The sequence below is a fragment of the Gymnoscopelus microlampas genome (genome assembly GCF_963454915.1).
Source record: "Gymnoscopelus microlampas genome assembly, chromosome: 15".
Taxonomy (NCBI): domain Eukaryota; kingdom Metazoa; phylum Chordata; class Actinopteri; order Myctophiformes; family Myctophidae; genus Gymnoscopelus; species Gymnoscopelus microlampas.
This window is the reverse complement of record NC_139952.1, coordinates 20161287-20178070: the sequence shown is the minus strand read 5'-3', so window position 1 is coordinate 20178070 and position 16784 is coordinate 20161287. Positions and strand designations below refer to the sequence as shown.

Below are 16784 nucleotides of genomic sequence, written 5' to 3'. Positions count from 1 at the left end.
ACTGTTTTTTTTGTTGTAAAAAACGTTTTGTGTGTGTGTGTGTGTGTGTGTGTGTGTGTGTGTGTGTGTGTGTGTGTGTGTGTGTGTGTGTGTGTGTGTGTGTGTGTGTGTGTGTGTGTGTGTGTGTGTGTGTGTGTGTGTGTGTGTGTGTGTGGTTGGGTTAGTTATGTTAATACACATTGTAAAGTACTTTGGAGAAAGGTGCTATATAAATACACCATTTACCGCTTTAGGAGAGTGGGGGAGAGGGAGAACTGAACTGGAGACAGTAAGATAATGAGGAAGATGGAGGAGAAGGAGTGGGGGCACACACAGAGAGGGCAAGACAAAAGGGGGCGAGAGGAGGAGGAGAACAGAAGCAAAGCTCATGGGAGTGAGAACAGAAAGAGAGAGACAAAGTGAAAAAGAGAGAAACTGCAGAATGGTGCTGCTCTCTACTGGACACAGTTTAGTAGTGTTTACATTTGCTCTGTTTCACTAATAAAAGACACGTTATCTATACTTTACTGCAGTGTTTCTCAAACTGTCACATTTCAAGGACCCCCCTTAACTCTGACAGTCTACAAATGGAACCATTTGGTTCCATTTGTAGACTGTCAGAGTTACAGACTTGTAAGGGTCCGTTTAGACCCCCCATCAAGGAACCCTGAGAGTCCCTGGACCCCACTTTGAGGACCACTGCTTTACTGTATTACACATGTGTCACTGGGAGATCCTAACGGATATCATGTGATACAACCAGTCAGTCAGTCAGTCAGTCAGTCAGTCAGTTGCATGCTGCATGCATGCCTTGACTTGCGTTGCTCGTTAGGTTAATTGACTTCAGGCTTTATCAAATCAACACACATCATGAGATTCTTTCATAATATGAGACAAATACGAGAAAACGCTATGTAACTCCACGTGAACTCTCACAACAATTAGCCTCAAACATGCCATAAATAAACAAATACATGATAAATAAATGATAAATACATTATAAATAAACATTTTGACGAAATCACTTACCGTTAATATTATATCAAGTAGGCTACATTTAAACTTTTAATTCCAATGATTTTGGAAAGACTTAAATCAATCGTGACCGCGTTTTTTTTAAGGAGCCGTGATTTTTAAAGGTGATTAGGCTAAAGATGTATACCTATTCTTATTCAGTACAAGGGTTAGTAGCTTGTACTAGGCTATAGTCTGCAAATTTCAAAGTTTGTTTAGATCGTTTATACATTTGTTTTTGTAATTGTGTTCCAGTCTCAATCTTGTTATCAGTCAGTTCATTGATTATGTCCCACTTATGGAATTGAGAAGCAAAGGGCTACATTTAATTGACATCATTGTGTGGATATTGGTATTTTAGGGGCAGTGGTCTAAAATAACCTTGACGTCCTCACATTGTGAGGTGGTTGAATGGACTTCAAGGAAGGTTCTTTTAGACCAGAAGTAATTTCCACTGGTTTCTTAAAACAATAGTTCAAACTTGACATCCAAAGAGATTATTATTTAATTTTGAACAAGATAATCTGCAGTTTTCATTGTTTATATTTCAAAATAGGCTTCCCGTGACAGCAGGCGCGCTGCAAATGTCCAAACTCATAGGCTATATCACATTTTTGTACAAAAGTCAGGCTTACTTCTGCTTTGCATTTGCAACATGTCAGCATGGTATCCTGTTTCAACAGCTGCTCCTTGCAGTGTTTTTTAATGTCCCTTCATTCCAGAACGGATTGTAAAACTAAAGCAATAATTAATTAGCAGGATTTTTCTTGTTCACAAGCATAACATAATAATTCACAATTAGATTTGATGGCATGTATAAAACCCACAAACTGTCAAACGGTCAAACTGCGATTAGGCTAGATTTATTGCAAGCTTAAAGTATTAAATCGTTTCGGCTAAATAACCGTATCATGATTTCATAGAGAAGAACGAACCTTATTCTGTGTTAATTAAAATCAAGGTTTTAATTCGAGTATAGGCTATTTCTGAGTGAATGACACTAATTCCCTTTGAATTGGAACAATTAAATTAAACCACTATGTTTATTGAAAAGAGAATGGTCAAAAATGAATCGCATTATTGAACGTTTCTGCAGAGAAATATTGGTTCAAGTACCTTCCGAGTCCCTGCCCCTTTTGCTACTAGAGGTTGGTTGATTGCATTGATATATTCAAATGCAATATATATAAGGCCTAGGCTATATCCTATAAGGACATGCCTTATTTCCACCGAAAAATACTTAACCCCAAACCCAGACATTTCTTGTTCAAGGCGTTTGAGACAAAAAGGGCTAAAAGCAGTGGTGTAAAGTAACTAAGTACATCTACTCAAGTACTGTAAAGTAAAATGTTGAGGTATTTTTAGCCTACTTTAGTGGAGTATTTTCAATTTTCAGTAGGCCTACTTTTACTTCTACTCCACTAGCAAATATTGTACTTTTATACACTACAATTATTTGACAACTTAAGTTACTATAGTTACTTTGTAGATTTTGATTATTATTACAAAACATACATTACCCACTTCAGCCCTATATATATGTATAGGGACATTTGAAAATAGATATCTACAAGCTCACAATGCCTCATGATGAAATGGGACATTCTGCACAATGAGTATACTTTCTACTTTTGGTAGGCCTACTTTAAGTACATTTTGATACCAATACTTTTGTACCTTTACTCAAGTAAATTTTGAATTCCGGACTTTTACTTGTAGTATTTCTAAATTGCAGTAACATGTGAGTACTTTTTCCACCACTGATTGCCCAGGCAATTAGGCTATAAGTCACATGACTTATTTCCACCAGACATTTCTTGTTCAAGGCGTTTGAGACAAAAATGTCTAAAAAGCTGCGACATTGGACAGGACAGTGAATTCCACTGTCCATGTGGATACCTTTAGTAGAGGCTAATGAGGGATGAGTTGCATCTAGTTAGAAACATCACATGCTCATGCGCGCCGCGGCCACGCGATTAGATTATGGATGTGAGGGGAGTTCTTGGTGAGGTGGTCCACGGACCACGGGGATAGATTCATTGCACAAGTGTGTCCGGTGGGGACAGCGTGAAGAGAAACTTCTTTTCAATCTTTAAAAGGAAAGAAATATATATAAAATTCGCATCCTGAACGACTGAAATGGGATGTTTACAGTATGTTGTTGTGCTGGCATGCACATATTTCGTTTATCAAGCAGATGGTGTGAAAAGTAAGTAGCCTTATTATTTTTTTCTAAATGATTGATTATGATATCGGCATTTTACACTTCGGCCTACTAGCCCTACTAGCTGAATGAAGAAATGTATTTCTATGCAGGCCTATAGATGCTGAGTAACAAGTCATTGTTTAAATTCTAAAATGAAATGAAATATTGTATTATATTATATTTTGGTCATATGTTTGGATATGGAAACACGGAGCTCATAAAATTAAGTTGCATTATTTTTTCATCTCACTTTTAATGCTCCTAATATTGGCCTGCCTTATAATAGCAGTTTATGCATGCGCGTGTCCGCGCGCCTGTTGCACCAGTCAGAGTCCCATGAGCTTCATTAGGGCGCGTGCACTGGGTGACGGAAGGATCTGTTGGTTTAACGTCGAAAACAAGACGCGCTTCATCTGAAAATAGCTTTTCAAACAATAACTTCAATTCATTTCTGATAGCAATTTTGTATCGAATGAGGCAAATGTTATTTTGGTGAGGTTTTGTTTGTCTAGTGTTTTTATAGACCTATAATCATGTTCTAAAAGTGTGTCGTTGTTTCCTTTCTTTCTGGACTTTAATCTCAATAGAATGAATCCTGTATTAAAATACATATTTTCTGATTGTGCTAATTACTATTAATAATTAAAGTCTGAAATTCAACATATTTTCCCCCTTTCCCCCCTTAATTTTGCTGTATGGGGACTAGCTGTGGAAGGGTCCATGCATCAGTTGCATGGTGATTCCCTTGAGCATCACTTGCCAAGTCTATCTATTCTGTTGCTCCACTTTCTAACCCAATGCCTCTGTTTTCTTTTTCTCTCGCTGCAGCATACAGGGATATGTTCCCTCACAAGCACCCCTTGCCCGGGAAGTTTCCATATCCCATCCCACCGCTCCCACCATTCCCAGGGTGGGACCCTGACAAGATCCCAATGCCATTCGGGAAGTCTCCATATCCCATCCCACCACTCCCACCGATACCAGGGTGGGACCCTGAACACCCTGACAAGTGGGACCCAAAAAAAACCGACAAGATCTCAATGGCGGTCGAGAAGTCTCCATATCCCATCCCCCCACTCCCACCGATACCAGGGTGGGACCCTGAACACCCTGACAAGTGGGACCCTAAAAAAACAGACAAGATGTCAGTGGCGGTCGGGAAGTCTCCATATCCCATCCCACCGATTCCAGGGTGGGACCCTGAACACCCTGACAAGTGGGACCCTAAAAAACCTGACAAGATGTCAGTGGCGGTCGGGAAGTCTCCATATCCCATCCCACCGATTCCAGGGTGGGACCCTGAACACCCTGACAAGTGGGACCCTAAAAAACCAGACAAGATCTCAATGCCGGTCGGGAAGTCTCCATATCCCATCCCACCACTCCCACCGTTCCCAGGGTGGGACCCTGAACACCCTGACAAATGGGACCCAAAGCCTAAACACCCTGACAAGCTCAAGAAGTTTCCCTTTCCCATCCCATTCATCCCACCGTTCCCAGGGTGGTTCCCTGACACTAATCCCTGGGATGACACCCTTTACCCACCATTTCCATTCGTCCCAAAGCCAAAAGACCTGAGAGACCACAGAAAAGGTAGTATGGCTTACCTCTACTTCTTCCTGGTTCACTTGTTCTCCTCCTCCTCTCCTCTGTCTGACCTCCCTTTCTTTTAATGAATAGGATTTGTATTCATATTTCTACTAATTTACAATGTAATACATTTTTTTAAATAAAAGTTGTACCCATGTTTTTCTCTCAGGTAAACCTAAAATTCGTCTCACAAGTGACAGCCCAGCGATCAACGGCTCAAAAATCTCCTTCACCGCCAAGCTTGAGTATCCTCCATGTACGAAGGAGGACGCCAACGGTGATCTGGTGTGGGATGATCACTGTCCTGACGGTACGGAGCTGGAGGCCTCAGGTGCTTCCCAAAGGCTGTGGCGCATGTGCCACGCCATGCAGCACCACGCCACACCACAACGCGCCATGCAGCATCACGCCACACCACACCACAACTCGCCATGCAGCATCACGCAACACCACAACGCACCATGCAGCACCACGCCACACCACAACGCGCCATGCAGCATCACGCAACACCACAACTCGCCATGCAGCATCACGCAACACCACAACGCACCATGCAGCACCACGCCACACCACAACGCGCCATGCAGCATCACGCCACACCACACCACAACACGCCATGCAGCATCACGCAACACCACAACGCACCATGCAGCACCACGCCACCCCACACCACACTGCACCACATCACGCCACGCTGCCCCACAATGCACCACACTACATCATGCAATGCAGCTCCTCACAACACAACACCTCACAAGTTACATAACATACAAAGCCATGCCACACCATGCCATGCCACGCAACACCTTACAATGCCACACCACACCATGCCATGCAACGCAACACCTCACTATGCCCCACCACATCACACCCGCCAGTGGCTCAGGAGGTAGAGCCACTATTTGCACCACACCTCGCAGCGCAACACAACGCCTTCACTAAGAGTGTAAAAATGGATTTGTGTGTGTGTGTGTGTTGGGATTTACTCTGTAAGCACTTGACCTTGAAGCACACCACAACATTCCAGAGTGCACCGTGAGCTTATCTTTTGATCTTGATTATACCGTGTAGACAAATAACTATACAATCCCCACCTTTCCTGTCTTTTAAGGAAGAAGGTACATTAAAGCAGGGGCTTGTTCTGTATTAGCAGGTCTATTCTGTAGGTCTGTCTGTCTGTATCAGACATTGTTAAGGGCCCCAGAATTACTATAGCACCGCTCTTGTCTCCTAAAACGAAAAAAGGTTTTATATGCATTCTGTTACTCTTTTATCTTGTTTATCTTTTTGGGTACCATCTTGTTACTTTACCACTCCACTCTGACCAGCCAATGGACAGGTGCACTCTGGGTATGTGTTCAACACGACCAGTAACTGGCTGGATGACTATGGCTTTGGCGAATGTAAAGACCTGAAGAGATGCAACGTGTTCCCCGACGGGAAGCCCTTCCCTCAGAGCAATGACTGGCGACGCAAGGGTTACGTCTATGTATGGCACACCATGGGTAAGAGAGAACACGCACACACTAATTAAAAAATAATAATAATAATCGCGATAATCACAATATGCAGATCTGCACGCCAACATGTCATGCACAGTCATTTAGCCCTTCACTGGCATACACAACAGGTCCATTTGGTTTATTCTTTGCGCTCCCAGAGTTAAATTAACACTTAATGGAAAATGGATGGATGGAAACTTAAATAATCATACACTATCCCCTCGCTCCCTTTCTCCATGGCTAACCCTATAAACCTTGAAATTGTAACCATGCTGTTGCCTGAGCTATCAGTAACTGTTTTATGATATGAGTTGCCACACCATATAACTGAATGTATTCTTTTTAAAAAGTGGTTTTAACTGTCTTCTTATACACTGTCATGTAAATATTCTTTTTAATGTTGCTATGTAATGTAATTATTTTGTGTGTGGACCCCAGGAAGAGTACAGTAGCTGCTGCTGCTGTTGCTGTAGTAACTAAAGGGGATCCACATAAAGACTAAAGCCTGTCTCCTTCTCTCAGGTCAGTACTATGAGACTTGTGACGGCTCGTCCTCCAGCATCACCCTCCCAACCGGTGTCATGCCCCTGGGGTCAGAGGTCATGGAGGTCATGGTCTACAGGAAAAAAGAGCGCAGAAAGTACACCCCCCTCTCCACCGACAGCCACGTCTTCTTTGTCACAGGTGGAGAAGGCCCTGCACCGCCCACACACAGATCACACTGTTAGAATAGGCCTTACAGTAATATCCTGGCTGCACATGACACACCTGTTCCAAATGATTGAGTGAGCCACGCAAAGCAGTGATTCTCAACCTGTGGGCCGGGGCCCACTGGTGGGCCGTGAGAGTATTGCAAGTGGATACCCCCCCCCCCCACCAACGAATTGGCAAAACACTAAGATTTGAATGATAATAGAACATTAATATAAAAAATATATATGTTTAATACCGGTAAATAGGAACTTAATGTTAGTTCCACTGATCCAAGCCGGAACACACATGAAAATGCATGCGGCCCACCCATCTGACCACGGCTGCCGTGTTCAGTGGTCAGATGGGTGGGCCGCAAACACTTTGGGGATTTTCAAATGGGCCCTGATCCAGAAAAGGTTGAGAACCACTGAGGTAGAGCAGGGGTTCCCAAATGTATATAGAAATGTTGTGTTTTCCCGGGAACCCAAGTGCAGAAAAAAGTTATTAGGAATTAAGCACTTAAGCCCTATTTAAAAAATTGTGATAATAGCCAATCTACCAGCTCGCATCGCATCATGAGGCATTGTGAGCTCGTAGATCTGCTATTGTTGCAATTTTTTACATCTTTTGAACATTTCGGAAATATTTATTTAATTATTGCGGAAAGCTAAGAAACAAATAAAACAGGGAAAAATAAAACAGGATAGTTTGGGTCACAATCCTGTGTTTGGGAAACACAAATACACATGAACAAAAATAGACAGTAAGTCAATAAATTACTCATACTCCCACCCTGTGCTCTCCGACCACCCGCCAGACAAGATCCCGCTTTCAGTCAACGTCTCCCAGAAGGCGGCGGCGAACTTTTCGGATAAAGTGTACCTGCGCGGCGAAGAGGTGGTCTTCAACGTGCAGGTGCACGACCCCAGCGAATACCTGAAGACGGCAGCCTGTGTCAACTACATCTGGGACTTCCGGGACGGCAATCAGCTGGTGACGCACAGCAAGGTGGCGACGCACGGCTACAGCACGCTGGGCACCGTTGAAGTCAAGCTGACCGTGGAGGCGGCGTTTAAAATCGAGTGCCCGCCCCCCTCCGCCACTCCCACACCCCGCCCCGCCACACCCCCGCCTCCGACAGGTACAGTGGTGGACAAAGTACTCAAACCCCAGTAGTATCTAAGTATAGATACTGCTGGTGGTCAAATATTACCCAATTAACAAGTGGAAGTCTCGCTGTCAAATCTGTGCTTGAGTTAAAGTACTGGAGTACTTGCTTTAAAAAATACTGAAGAATCTAAATGTGCATGCTTTTTTAAATGCTTAAGTAGCCTATTCAAAAGTACAAAGCACATTTTCTAGTGTACAGGATTCAAGTGAATGTTCCTTGTAACTGTTCACCACTGAACAGGTTTAAACACACACACACACACACACACACACACACACACACACACACACACACACACACACACACACACACACACACACACACACACACACACACACACACACACACACACACTCTCTTGTGGTATAATATTGTCTTACTTTCAAGTGTTTCAATTGATCTTTCTCTCCAGCTGCCCCCACACCTCCCCCCGGTACCCACGCTATCACTAGTAAAATGGAAACCACTCAGGGTGAGGAAGATTACATCTTTGTGTGTGTGTGTGTGTGTGTGTGTGTGTGTGTGTGTGTGTGTGTGTGTGTGTGTGTGTGTGTGTGTGTGTGTGTGTGATTTTGTTCAAGTGTTAAATAGCTCTATATTCTGATAGTAATCATTGAGTGTTTGTTCAGTAACAGCGGTTGCCAGTCTCCCCATCTCTTCAGCTCTTTAGTGAACAGAAAATACAGGTTGGGAAGAGTCAGGATTCCAATTTCATCCAATCAGAGAGAGACCTCATATACTGTAGGTTACTGGATAAAAACGGGGAAAATGGGAAGAGATTAAATTAGCAGATACAATTGGAATTAGGCCAATATAAAAATGTAAGCTAATAAATGAGTTACCCACCTGAAAATATATTTTCTATTTATTAAAGAGTTGGAGAGATGGGGAGACCCCTGTTACTGAACAAACACTCTATAGCAGTGATTACTATCAGAAGATAGCTTTTATAGAGCTTTTTAACAAAAACTATTTGCTTTAACCAAACAATATCACTTACACTACCTTTAAGCACCAATACCTTGGCTATTAACCACGTAAACCCCATATGGTTGAGCGGAGTCCCTCAGGGCTCTATGCTTGTGTATTTTCTGTTTTCTGTTATTGTGGGGAAAGCTTTCGCTGAAAATAGCCAATCGACAAGCTCACAGTCACAACCATAGACTGTAAAAAAGAATGGACAAAGCCACTCCCCTGCTTTCTACAGAACGAAAATGAAGCCGATAGTTCAGGAACATGCATTCCTCCATCGTTAATATATACAGTTGGCCACGCCGGAACTCAAACGCTATTGGTTGAGACCAGACACGTGACCAGCGAACCGGAAAACACCCCCAAAAATGCTATTGGTTGGGTAGCTTGTCAATCAAGAGCGGGGGCGGGGAATGAATGCTATTGGTTGTGTAGGTTGTCAATCAAATCATCCCGCCCCTCCTGGAGCATAGCCTACTTTATCGTCAATTTTAGAATAAATGGGACCATAATTTAGCAAAACGCATATCATGATGATTGAAAGGAGACTTTAAACTAGCGACTGGAAGCATATAGAATTTATGACAATTTTTATTACGGTAAGAAAATCTAGTCTAAAGTTTGTCAAAAACCCATTCACTTGCGCTAAAATAAATTCTTTCTGACACTTCAGGTCGGCGCAGCGCAAAACAGCGCCACTCTGGCCCTTCATAAGCTTCCGTGTTGGCCTCATCGTAAATATCCAAGCCTTGCCCCTTGGTCACAACGCGTCGCAGCGCGAGGCGTTGTGAGCTTGTCGATCTGCCATTTTCTGCGAAAGCTTTCCCCACAATACGGATGCTGGGGTTTGAGTGGTTAAACACACACTCAGCTTCTGAGCCCATAAACCTGTGACTCCTCCCTCCTGCCAGCCCCGCCTACCACCACCAAGCCCCGGCCCCGCCCCTCCACCGTTCCTGCGACAACAGGATTCCCCACCACCGAGCCCCTCCCCGACACGGTGGCCGACGTGACCCCGGGGTTCCGCCCGACCCCCCCGGCTGCCCTGCTCCGAAGCCGCCGCCTGGCTGACGGCGGCAACGAGTGTTTCCGCTACCTCTATGGTTACTTTTCGGGCAACATCACCATTATTGGTAGGTTGTGTGGCTGAGGGTGGCTCAGAATGCAGGAAACGCAGTAACCTTGTTTTCAGGAAATGACAGAGGGGAAAAAACTGTTCCAATGGATCCAGTGTACAGTAGTTATTATTTAGTCACAGGAGCTTGTTAATACTTTTCATTGGGTAATGTTTATAAAACCCACACAGACTTAACCACTTTCACTTTCAAAACATGTCAAAAGCAGCAAAAATAGCACATACTGTACACGTTGTGAGCCTGTACTGTAGATTGGCTATTGTTGCTACTTTTGCACGACACTGTCATACAATGAAGTAGGGCATTAATGTAATATGGAGATACAATCAAGGTTTTTGCCCAACAGTGACGATATACAGATCTTACTTGTAGAGCCTACAGGTGTAGCCTTTCCAATGGCAGATGAAATGCTACAAGATCTTTTGTAATGTAATACAGTTATTAAAAAGACAATATTGTTCTTTAACTGTGCCCTCCACAGAGCCCAAGCATTCTTCCACATTCTTCAGCCACCCAACCAATAGGATATTGGACGTTTCTGCTGCCAAAGTCACCAATACTGACATCAGCTTCCTGGTCAAATGCCTGGGCAGGTGAGCAAGGCTGAGCTTGGATCAGTAAACTGTGTCTTTACCTACCTACCTACCTAGTACCTACCTGTCTCGTGTGTTTATAAATGCTTTTACTCAGGAAAGTTAAGCCAGTGGCCAGTAGAACATTTTCATATCAAGGACCTTCAAATTGATACTGTATGTATTTGGTACCCCCATCTGAAAATAGTTTCTGCTAAGGACCACCATAAAAGATTTGTGTTGTTACAATTTTTCAAGATTTTTCTAAATGTTTCGAAAAGAGCAGATCTTCAAAATAGCTTGTAGATCAGCTATTTACCAATATACAGTAAGTAAGCCTTGCCAAGCCATGTGGCGCATAGGGCAGGAGCCTATCTCCTGTTTCTGTAGTGTGGAAGCTTGATGTACATTCCAGGACATATAATGCTAGTACTGTATGTCACAGGGACTTCTCAATCCAACCGTTGAGTGCCAAGCAGGGAGGCATGGGGTCTCATTTTTATAGTCTCTCATATAATAGGTTTGACTCCTCTATTCTCTATCCATCGTTTATCTGTCTCCCCACCCCTGCCTCCAGAAACCCCACCTCCGTCTGCACCATCGTGTCGGACGCCGCTTGCAGGACGGTTCGCAGTGTGGTGTGCAATGACGTGCCGCCGTCGGCCAGCTGCGAGGTGCGTCTGCAAAGGACGTTCCAGGAGCCGGGAACCTACTGCGTCAACATCACCCTGGTGGACCCTGGCAGCATGGCTTTGGCCACCACCACTGTCACCATCAGCAAGACACAGGACACGCCTGGTCTGTCACATACACTCATACACTCACACACACACACACACACACACACACACACACACACACACACACACACACACACACACACACACACACACACACACACACACACACACACACACACACGCGCGCACGCACACATAGTTCTTCTCCTGGTGTTTTCTTAATGACAGGACAAGATATTATTATTAATTCTGTAATTTCAACTTAATTTCAATGTGAAGAAATACAAAACTGTACCAATGCTATAATTTGATATTTGCAGCTGCTTGTCCGCACCATTGTCTCCCACACATACAGTGATGCTTACTATATGATCAATATACATTTCATTTTATATTTAACAGTATGAGATCAAAAGGGAGAGATACCCGCACACTGCCACTTGCACATTCATGAGAATATGTATTGATGCAACAACAGCATTTCGGTCGTCTAGACCTTCCTCAGGTTTCTTTTTATGTTTAACTGTAGAAAGGCCTCAAGAGCGTTGCAAATATATGCATTATTGAATTGTAGACATTTACAATAACAAAAAACACTATGTATAACAAGAAACTTCCTTGAGTCATTATTGTGATGTCCATGATGCTACCTGTACAGTCTTCTTTTCAGAACCTTTCTAATTTGAAGTCATTTCCATTTCCAAAAGCAAGAGGATACTGATGTCTAGATATTCTGTAGTATGTAAATATCTGAAGAGCCCTACCTTTAATTAATGTGTGTTCTCAGAGAGTATGTCGCCCTTTGTGGCATCTTATTTTGATCTATTATCTGTCTGAAACGGATGTAATTCTTCCTGTATAATCTATTTCCTCCCATAAAACCAAGAAATATAAAAATAGATACACGAGACAAGAACAAACATCAGAAACTTTTGCGTGTACTGCTATGTTTATCCTCTTTAGAAGTGTGCATGCAATAAATGACATAAGGACGGTAAGGTCAGGCATAATGTACATGTGCATTCATATGATGAAATACACTATAGTACAAGTATTCTGTGTTAGGTCATTCAAAAAGATAAGTAATTTTATAGACAAATCAACTGACAAATCTTATTCCAAGTTTCCAACTGTCTGCTGAGTAGAAAATCACTATCCCTCTGATTAGGAAGAAGAAATGTCTATAGCAGATGTTTGAAGATTTTCATTAGAGGATATAGCATCTTCCTTTTTCTGCCTCTTTTTTGGAGGTAGAAGCCGTTGTTTCCTTCTTTCACTTCCGACCTCTATTCGTCAGCTCCCTCTCCACACTTTGATTTCCTGGGAGGTTTTCTGCACAGGCTTGGTGGAAACTGTGAACAGGAGAACCAGACTGGGACAAGACCATTGTCTGTCTGCCGCCAGCCATTGTCCTCCAGTGTGGGATCATCTATAATCTTGCTTCAGACATTTTTCCAGATGTATGCTAATAATAAGTTAGACCTCTTCAAATGATCCTGCGAGCTGTTTGTCAGAAAGAAGACCCAAACATTATATGTTGACCCTCTGTTGATGGAGCGATAGAGCAATCCGTGGAGGACAGTGAGGCTGGCCCACTGTGAGTAGTACTCCTTTATCCAAAGGTGCCAATGAAGATCACTCAGGGTGCTGTCCAGCTTCGATCCAACTCTGGGTTCGATCATTCCTCTAGGCGCTGACAGCACCGACACTAGAACTTCTCACCGGGTCGTCAGGACAGCCAATTGGCATTGCCATGGAGACGGCCTGATCGATGGTGCCCCTTGAAATCAAACCCGTGCAGTGTTAAAAGCCACTGGGTCAGCTGTTATTTAGACTTTTTGAAAGTCCACATTGGTACCAGCCGGTAGGGGAATGTTGGACTTTCCGGTATCACTTGTAACTGGTAGAGAGAGACTGGAGACACCCATTTGCTATTCTCTCCTTTTATCCTCTCCATCTGGCATTGTCTTCGAAGACAGGCCGGCCAAATTTTAGTTCCAGAGTATTTAGACACTATTTTAACCTGGACATGGTAGACGCCCATAGGCCCTTCTGAGGTAACTTAACACCTCCCCTAGGAGGCTGCCAGTGGCATCAAGCATCAGGGACTGTCTGGGACCCCTAGCGTTACTAGTGGTCTTAGGTCAGGACGGTGGTGGCCGTAGAACTCGGGGGTCCACAGTGCGATTCCTAATGCTGAATTGTCGCTGCGGATTGTGATCATATGCATGATATAAAAAATTCCCAAGCAGAAATGGCTTCTACACAAAAACTTTACAAATTAAAAAAGGTTGGCAGTGACGATTGTCAAATTGTTCCGTTAGCCCTGTCTATTACTTTCTTAACTTGCTCATCTACTCTGTGACCTCATGACACAAGTCAGCTCTTGAAAGTATAAATTTACATTCAACGTGCAGGTGATATCTATACTTCTGTACATTCATACCATGACCTACAAACCTAGAGTTTTGTACTACAAATTGAAACTCTTATCAATACAAGTTTTGGTAACAGTCAATAACCCTACATAGAGGACACATTGATTGATGCTTTCCCTGTTTCTCTGTCTCTCAGCAGCTTCCAAGTCTTCTGTTCGTACTCCTGAGGTGGTTCTCACCTCCACCGTTATCCTGGCAGCAGTCTTTGCCTTCATTGCCTTCCTGGTCTACAAGTGAGTAGTCTTCATTTTCATGTGGAACTCACATCTACAGCAGTGGTTCTCAAACCTTTCAATTTCAAGGACCCCACAACTCTGTATACAATTGGAACCAAATGGACCCGTAAAGGTCGATTTGTATACTCTCAGAGTTAGACTTTTAAGGAGGGTCCATTTAGACCCCTGTCAAGGAACCGAGGGTTCCTGGACCCAACTTTGAGAAAAACTGACAGTATTCTAAGGGAGTGGCACGCACACATATGGCAGTAGGCTACATGTCGCAGACAAACACAAGCTGCATTTCTTCACTTATCTAACTTTTTGTCTCCTAACTTTCATCTTCTAACCTATGTTCCTTAACTGTAGAAAGGCTTCAAGAGCATTGCAAATATATGCGTTATTGAATTGTAGACATTTCCACCTCTGTCCTCAACCCCTCTCCACTCACACCTGGCCTGCTCTCTACCCATCCCCTGACTCCTCTCTTTCCACAGGCGCTACAAAGTCTATCGCCCCGTGCGCAGATCATTGGTGGAGGACGCTGCCATCCATGTTGGGGGCGGAGGACGCATTGGACGGCTGAGAGACACGCTCTTCCCGACCAGCGAGGAGAGTCGTCACCTCCTGACTCGCTCGCGCCCTCTGTAGGCTCAGTGACAGCTACAGCTTTACTCCCTTGGCATGGTAGAAACATAATATTTAGGGCCATGCGAGAAATAAGTGACAACTATGAAAATAATCAAAAGTTTGAGTTACAAAATGGCACGAGCCACATTTTAATGTCTGTCGAGAAATATTAAATACTACTAATTACTTTACTGGCGATTAATGTTGTTGGTTTGGCGCAGTGTATGATACAGCAAATGATTTATGCATGGGTAGTGTGTAATTAGCAAGTGGATTGGTGAAAGAAGCTGCAAGTCTCCTCTTGCCTTTGGGTGAAGCGGTTGCATGGGAATGAAATGAGTCCAGTCTGTAACCGATACCCTCCTAGGAGTAGGACTGTGGCTTGCAGCCATAACCCCTACTTTGTAAACTTATTTAGGATCAAATATTTTGCTCTTCAGTATAAAATAGGAATGATAGGAATTAAATGTTTAAAAAATATTAATATTCTTTTGAATGTGTTCATGTGCTAACGGAAAATGAAATGAATCTGAATGGGTTAAATATGCTAGGCTCAGAGCATGGTGCGACCAGATTGATCTGAAAGAACATCTGAAGCTACTGGACATTTGACATGGAAGGATTCTAATAAAAGTTGTGAACCAACTGCTCTGTCTGACAAAGGCATACAGCATGCAATTCCCGACCCTGGATCTCGGTATGGAAAAAGCTGTACCATGTGGTGGAAGCAGTACTCCGATTTTGTTTTAACTTAAGGGATATTTCACTTTAAAAATGTTTTTAGGTCATTTTATCGTCTAGTCAGGCTTTTGTGAGCCTCCCCGACAAGTTTTTACGTTGCTTGATTCAGTATTTAGATATTTGATATTCATTTTAAAATGTAATAAAATGTTATAAAATTAACGAAAAAACACGGCTCCCTCACGTATGAGGAGGGCAGGATGAGTCACCAGCACAAAGGACGGGTGTTTTTGATGAATCTAACATGTTAAAAATGAGAATGAGTTTGAAGTTACAATGGGTTTGTATAGGAAGGGGGCGTGTCTGATAAAATGAATATCAAAACTCTAAATACTGAATCAAGCAACTTAAAAACTGTCTGGGGGTCTCACAAAACCCCAAAATTGTTTTGAAAGTGAAATATCCATTTAAGCACAAGTGTCTTTACACAATGTAGAAATACTGTTAGAAGTAAAAACATTGAGTAAAACACAAACGTATTGGCATGAAATTATACTTTTTGGAAACACTGGTATGATTGTCTCCTGTAATAGCTGATGTTTTTATGGTATATGGGTGTTCTTTCTGTATGTATAGTGTTATGTTATGAGTCTACACAAATAAAGTTGATTGATAGCTACTTACAGTAACCAACATAAGTAGTCATTAGGTGGGTCTGATTCCAATTAATATAGGCAATTCCAATTAACTATATTTATTCACAAAACAAAATTTCTCATGTTGTGAGCTGGTAGATTGGCTATTTTCTGCAAATTCTGCAAATGTTCGCCTGCAACGATATATTTTGCATTAATCATCCAAGTCTGCAATGTAACTAAAGCTGTCAAATAACTGTAGTAGAGTCAAAGTAGCTTACAATATTTGCCCAAGATGTAGAGTAGAAGTATCCAACAATTGAAATGGCCAAAGTAAAAGTACCATGACATTGTACCCAAATACAGTTAGTAAGTAGTAAGTGCAATACTTAAGTAAATGTACCAGTTCCCACCACCGACTCGGTTCCCACCTACATGGAGTAACCAAAAATGTTATAGCCACGTTCGCATGAGATTTTTGGACTGTCCAGACTATATCAAATTCAGTATAGTAGGAACTAGCATTTTGAATTTGAGGTTATTGAATGGGCTGGGACTGGCCTTTTGATCAGTTATGGGATGCACTATGCAGAGTTGCTGATTATATTTT

General features: G+C 42.8%; 1 protein-coding gene across 1 annotated transcript; it reads left to right on the top strand.

Annotated features, from left to right (window-relative positions):
* Positions 1–3127: 3127 nt before the first annotated feature.
* gpnmb (glycoprotein (transmembrane) nmb) lies at positions 3128–14879 on the top strand (the record flags this gene model as incomplete). The annotated part of the gene is given in 14 exon segments (XM_084080376.1): positions 3128–3202; positions 4028–4389; position 4391; positions 4700–4792; positions 4959–5120; positions 6118–6294; positions 6814–6975; positions 7802–8125; positions 8568–8627; positions 10039–10260; positions 10745–10856; positions 11413–11633; positions 14150–14246; positions 14726–14879. Coding segments are annotated over 14 exon segments (2217 nt in total). The 5' UTR covers positions 3128–3132.
* Between the last annotated feature and the right edge of the window lie 1905 nt (positions 14880–16784).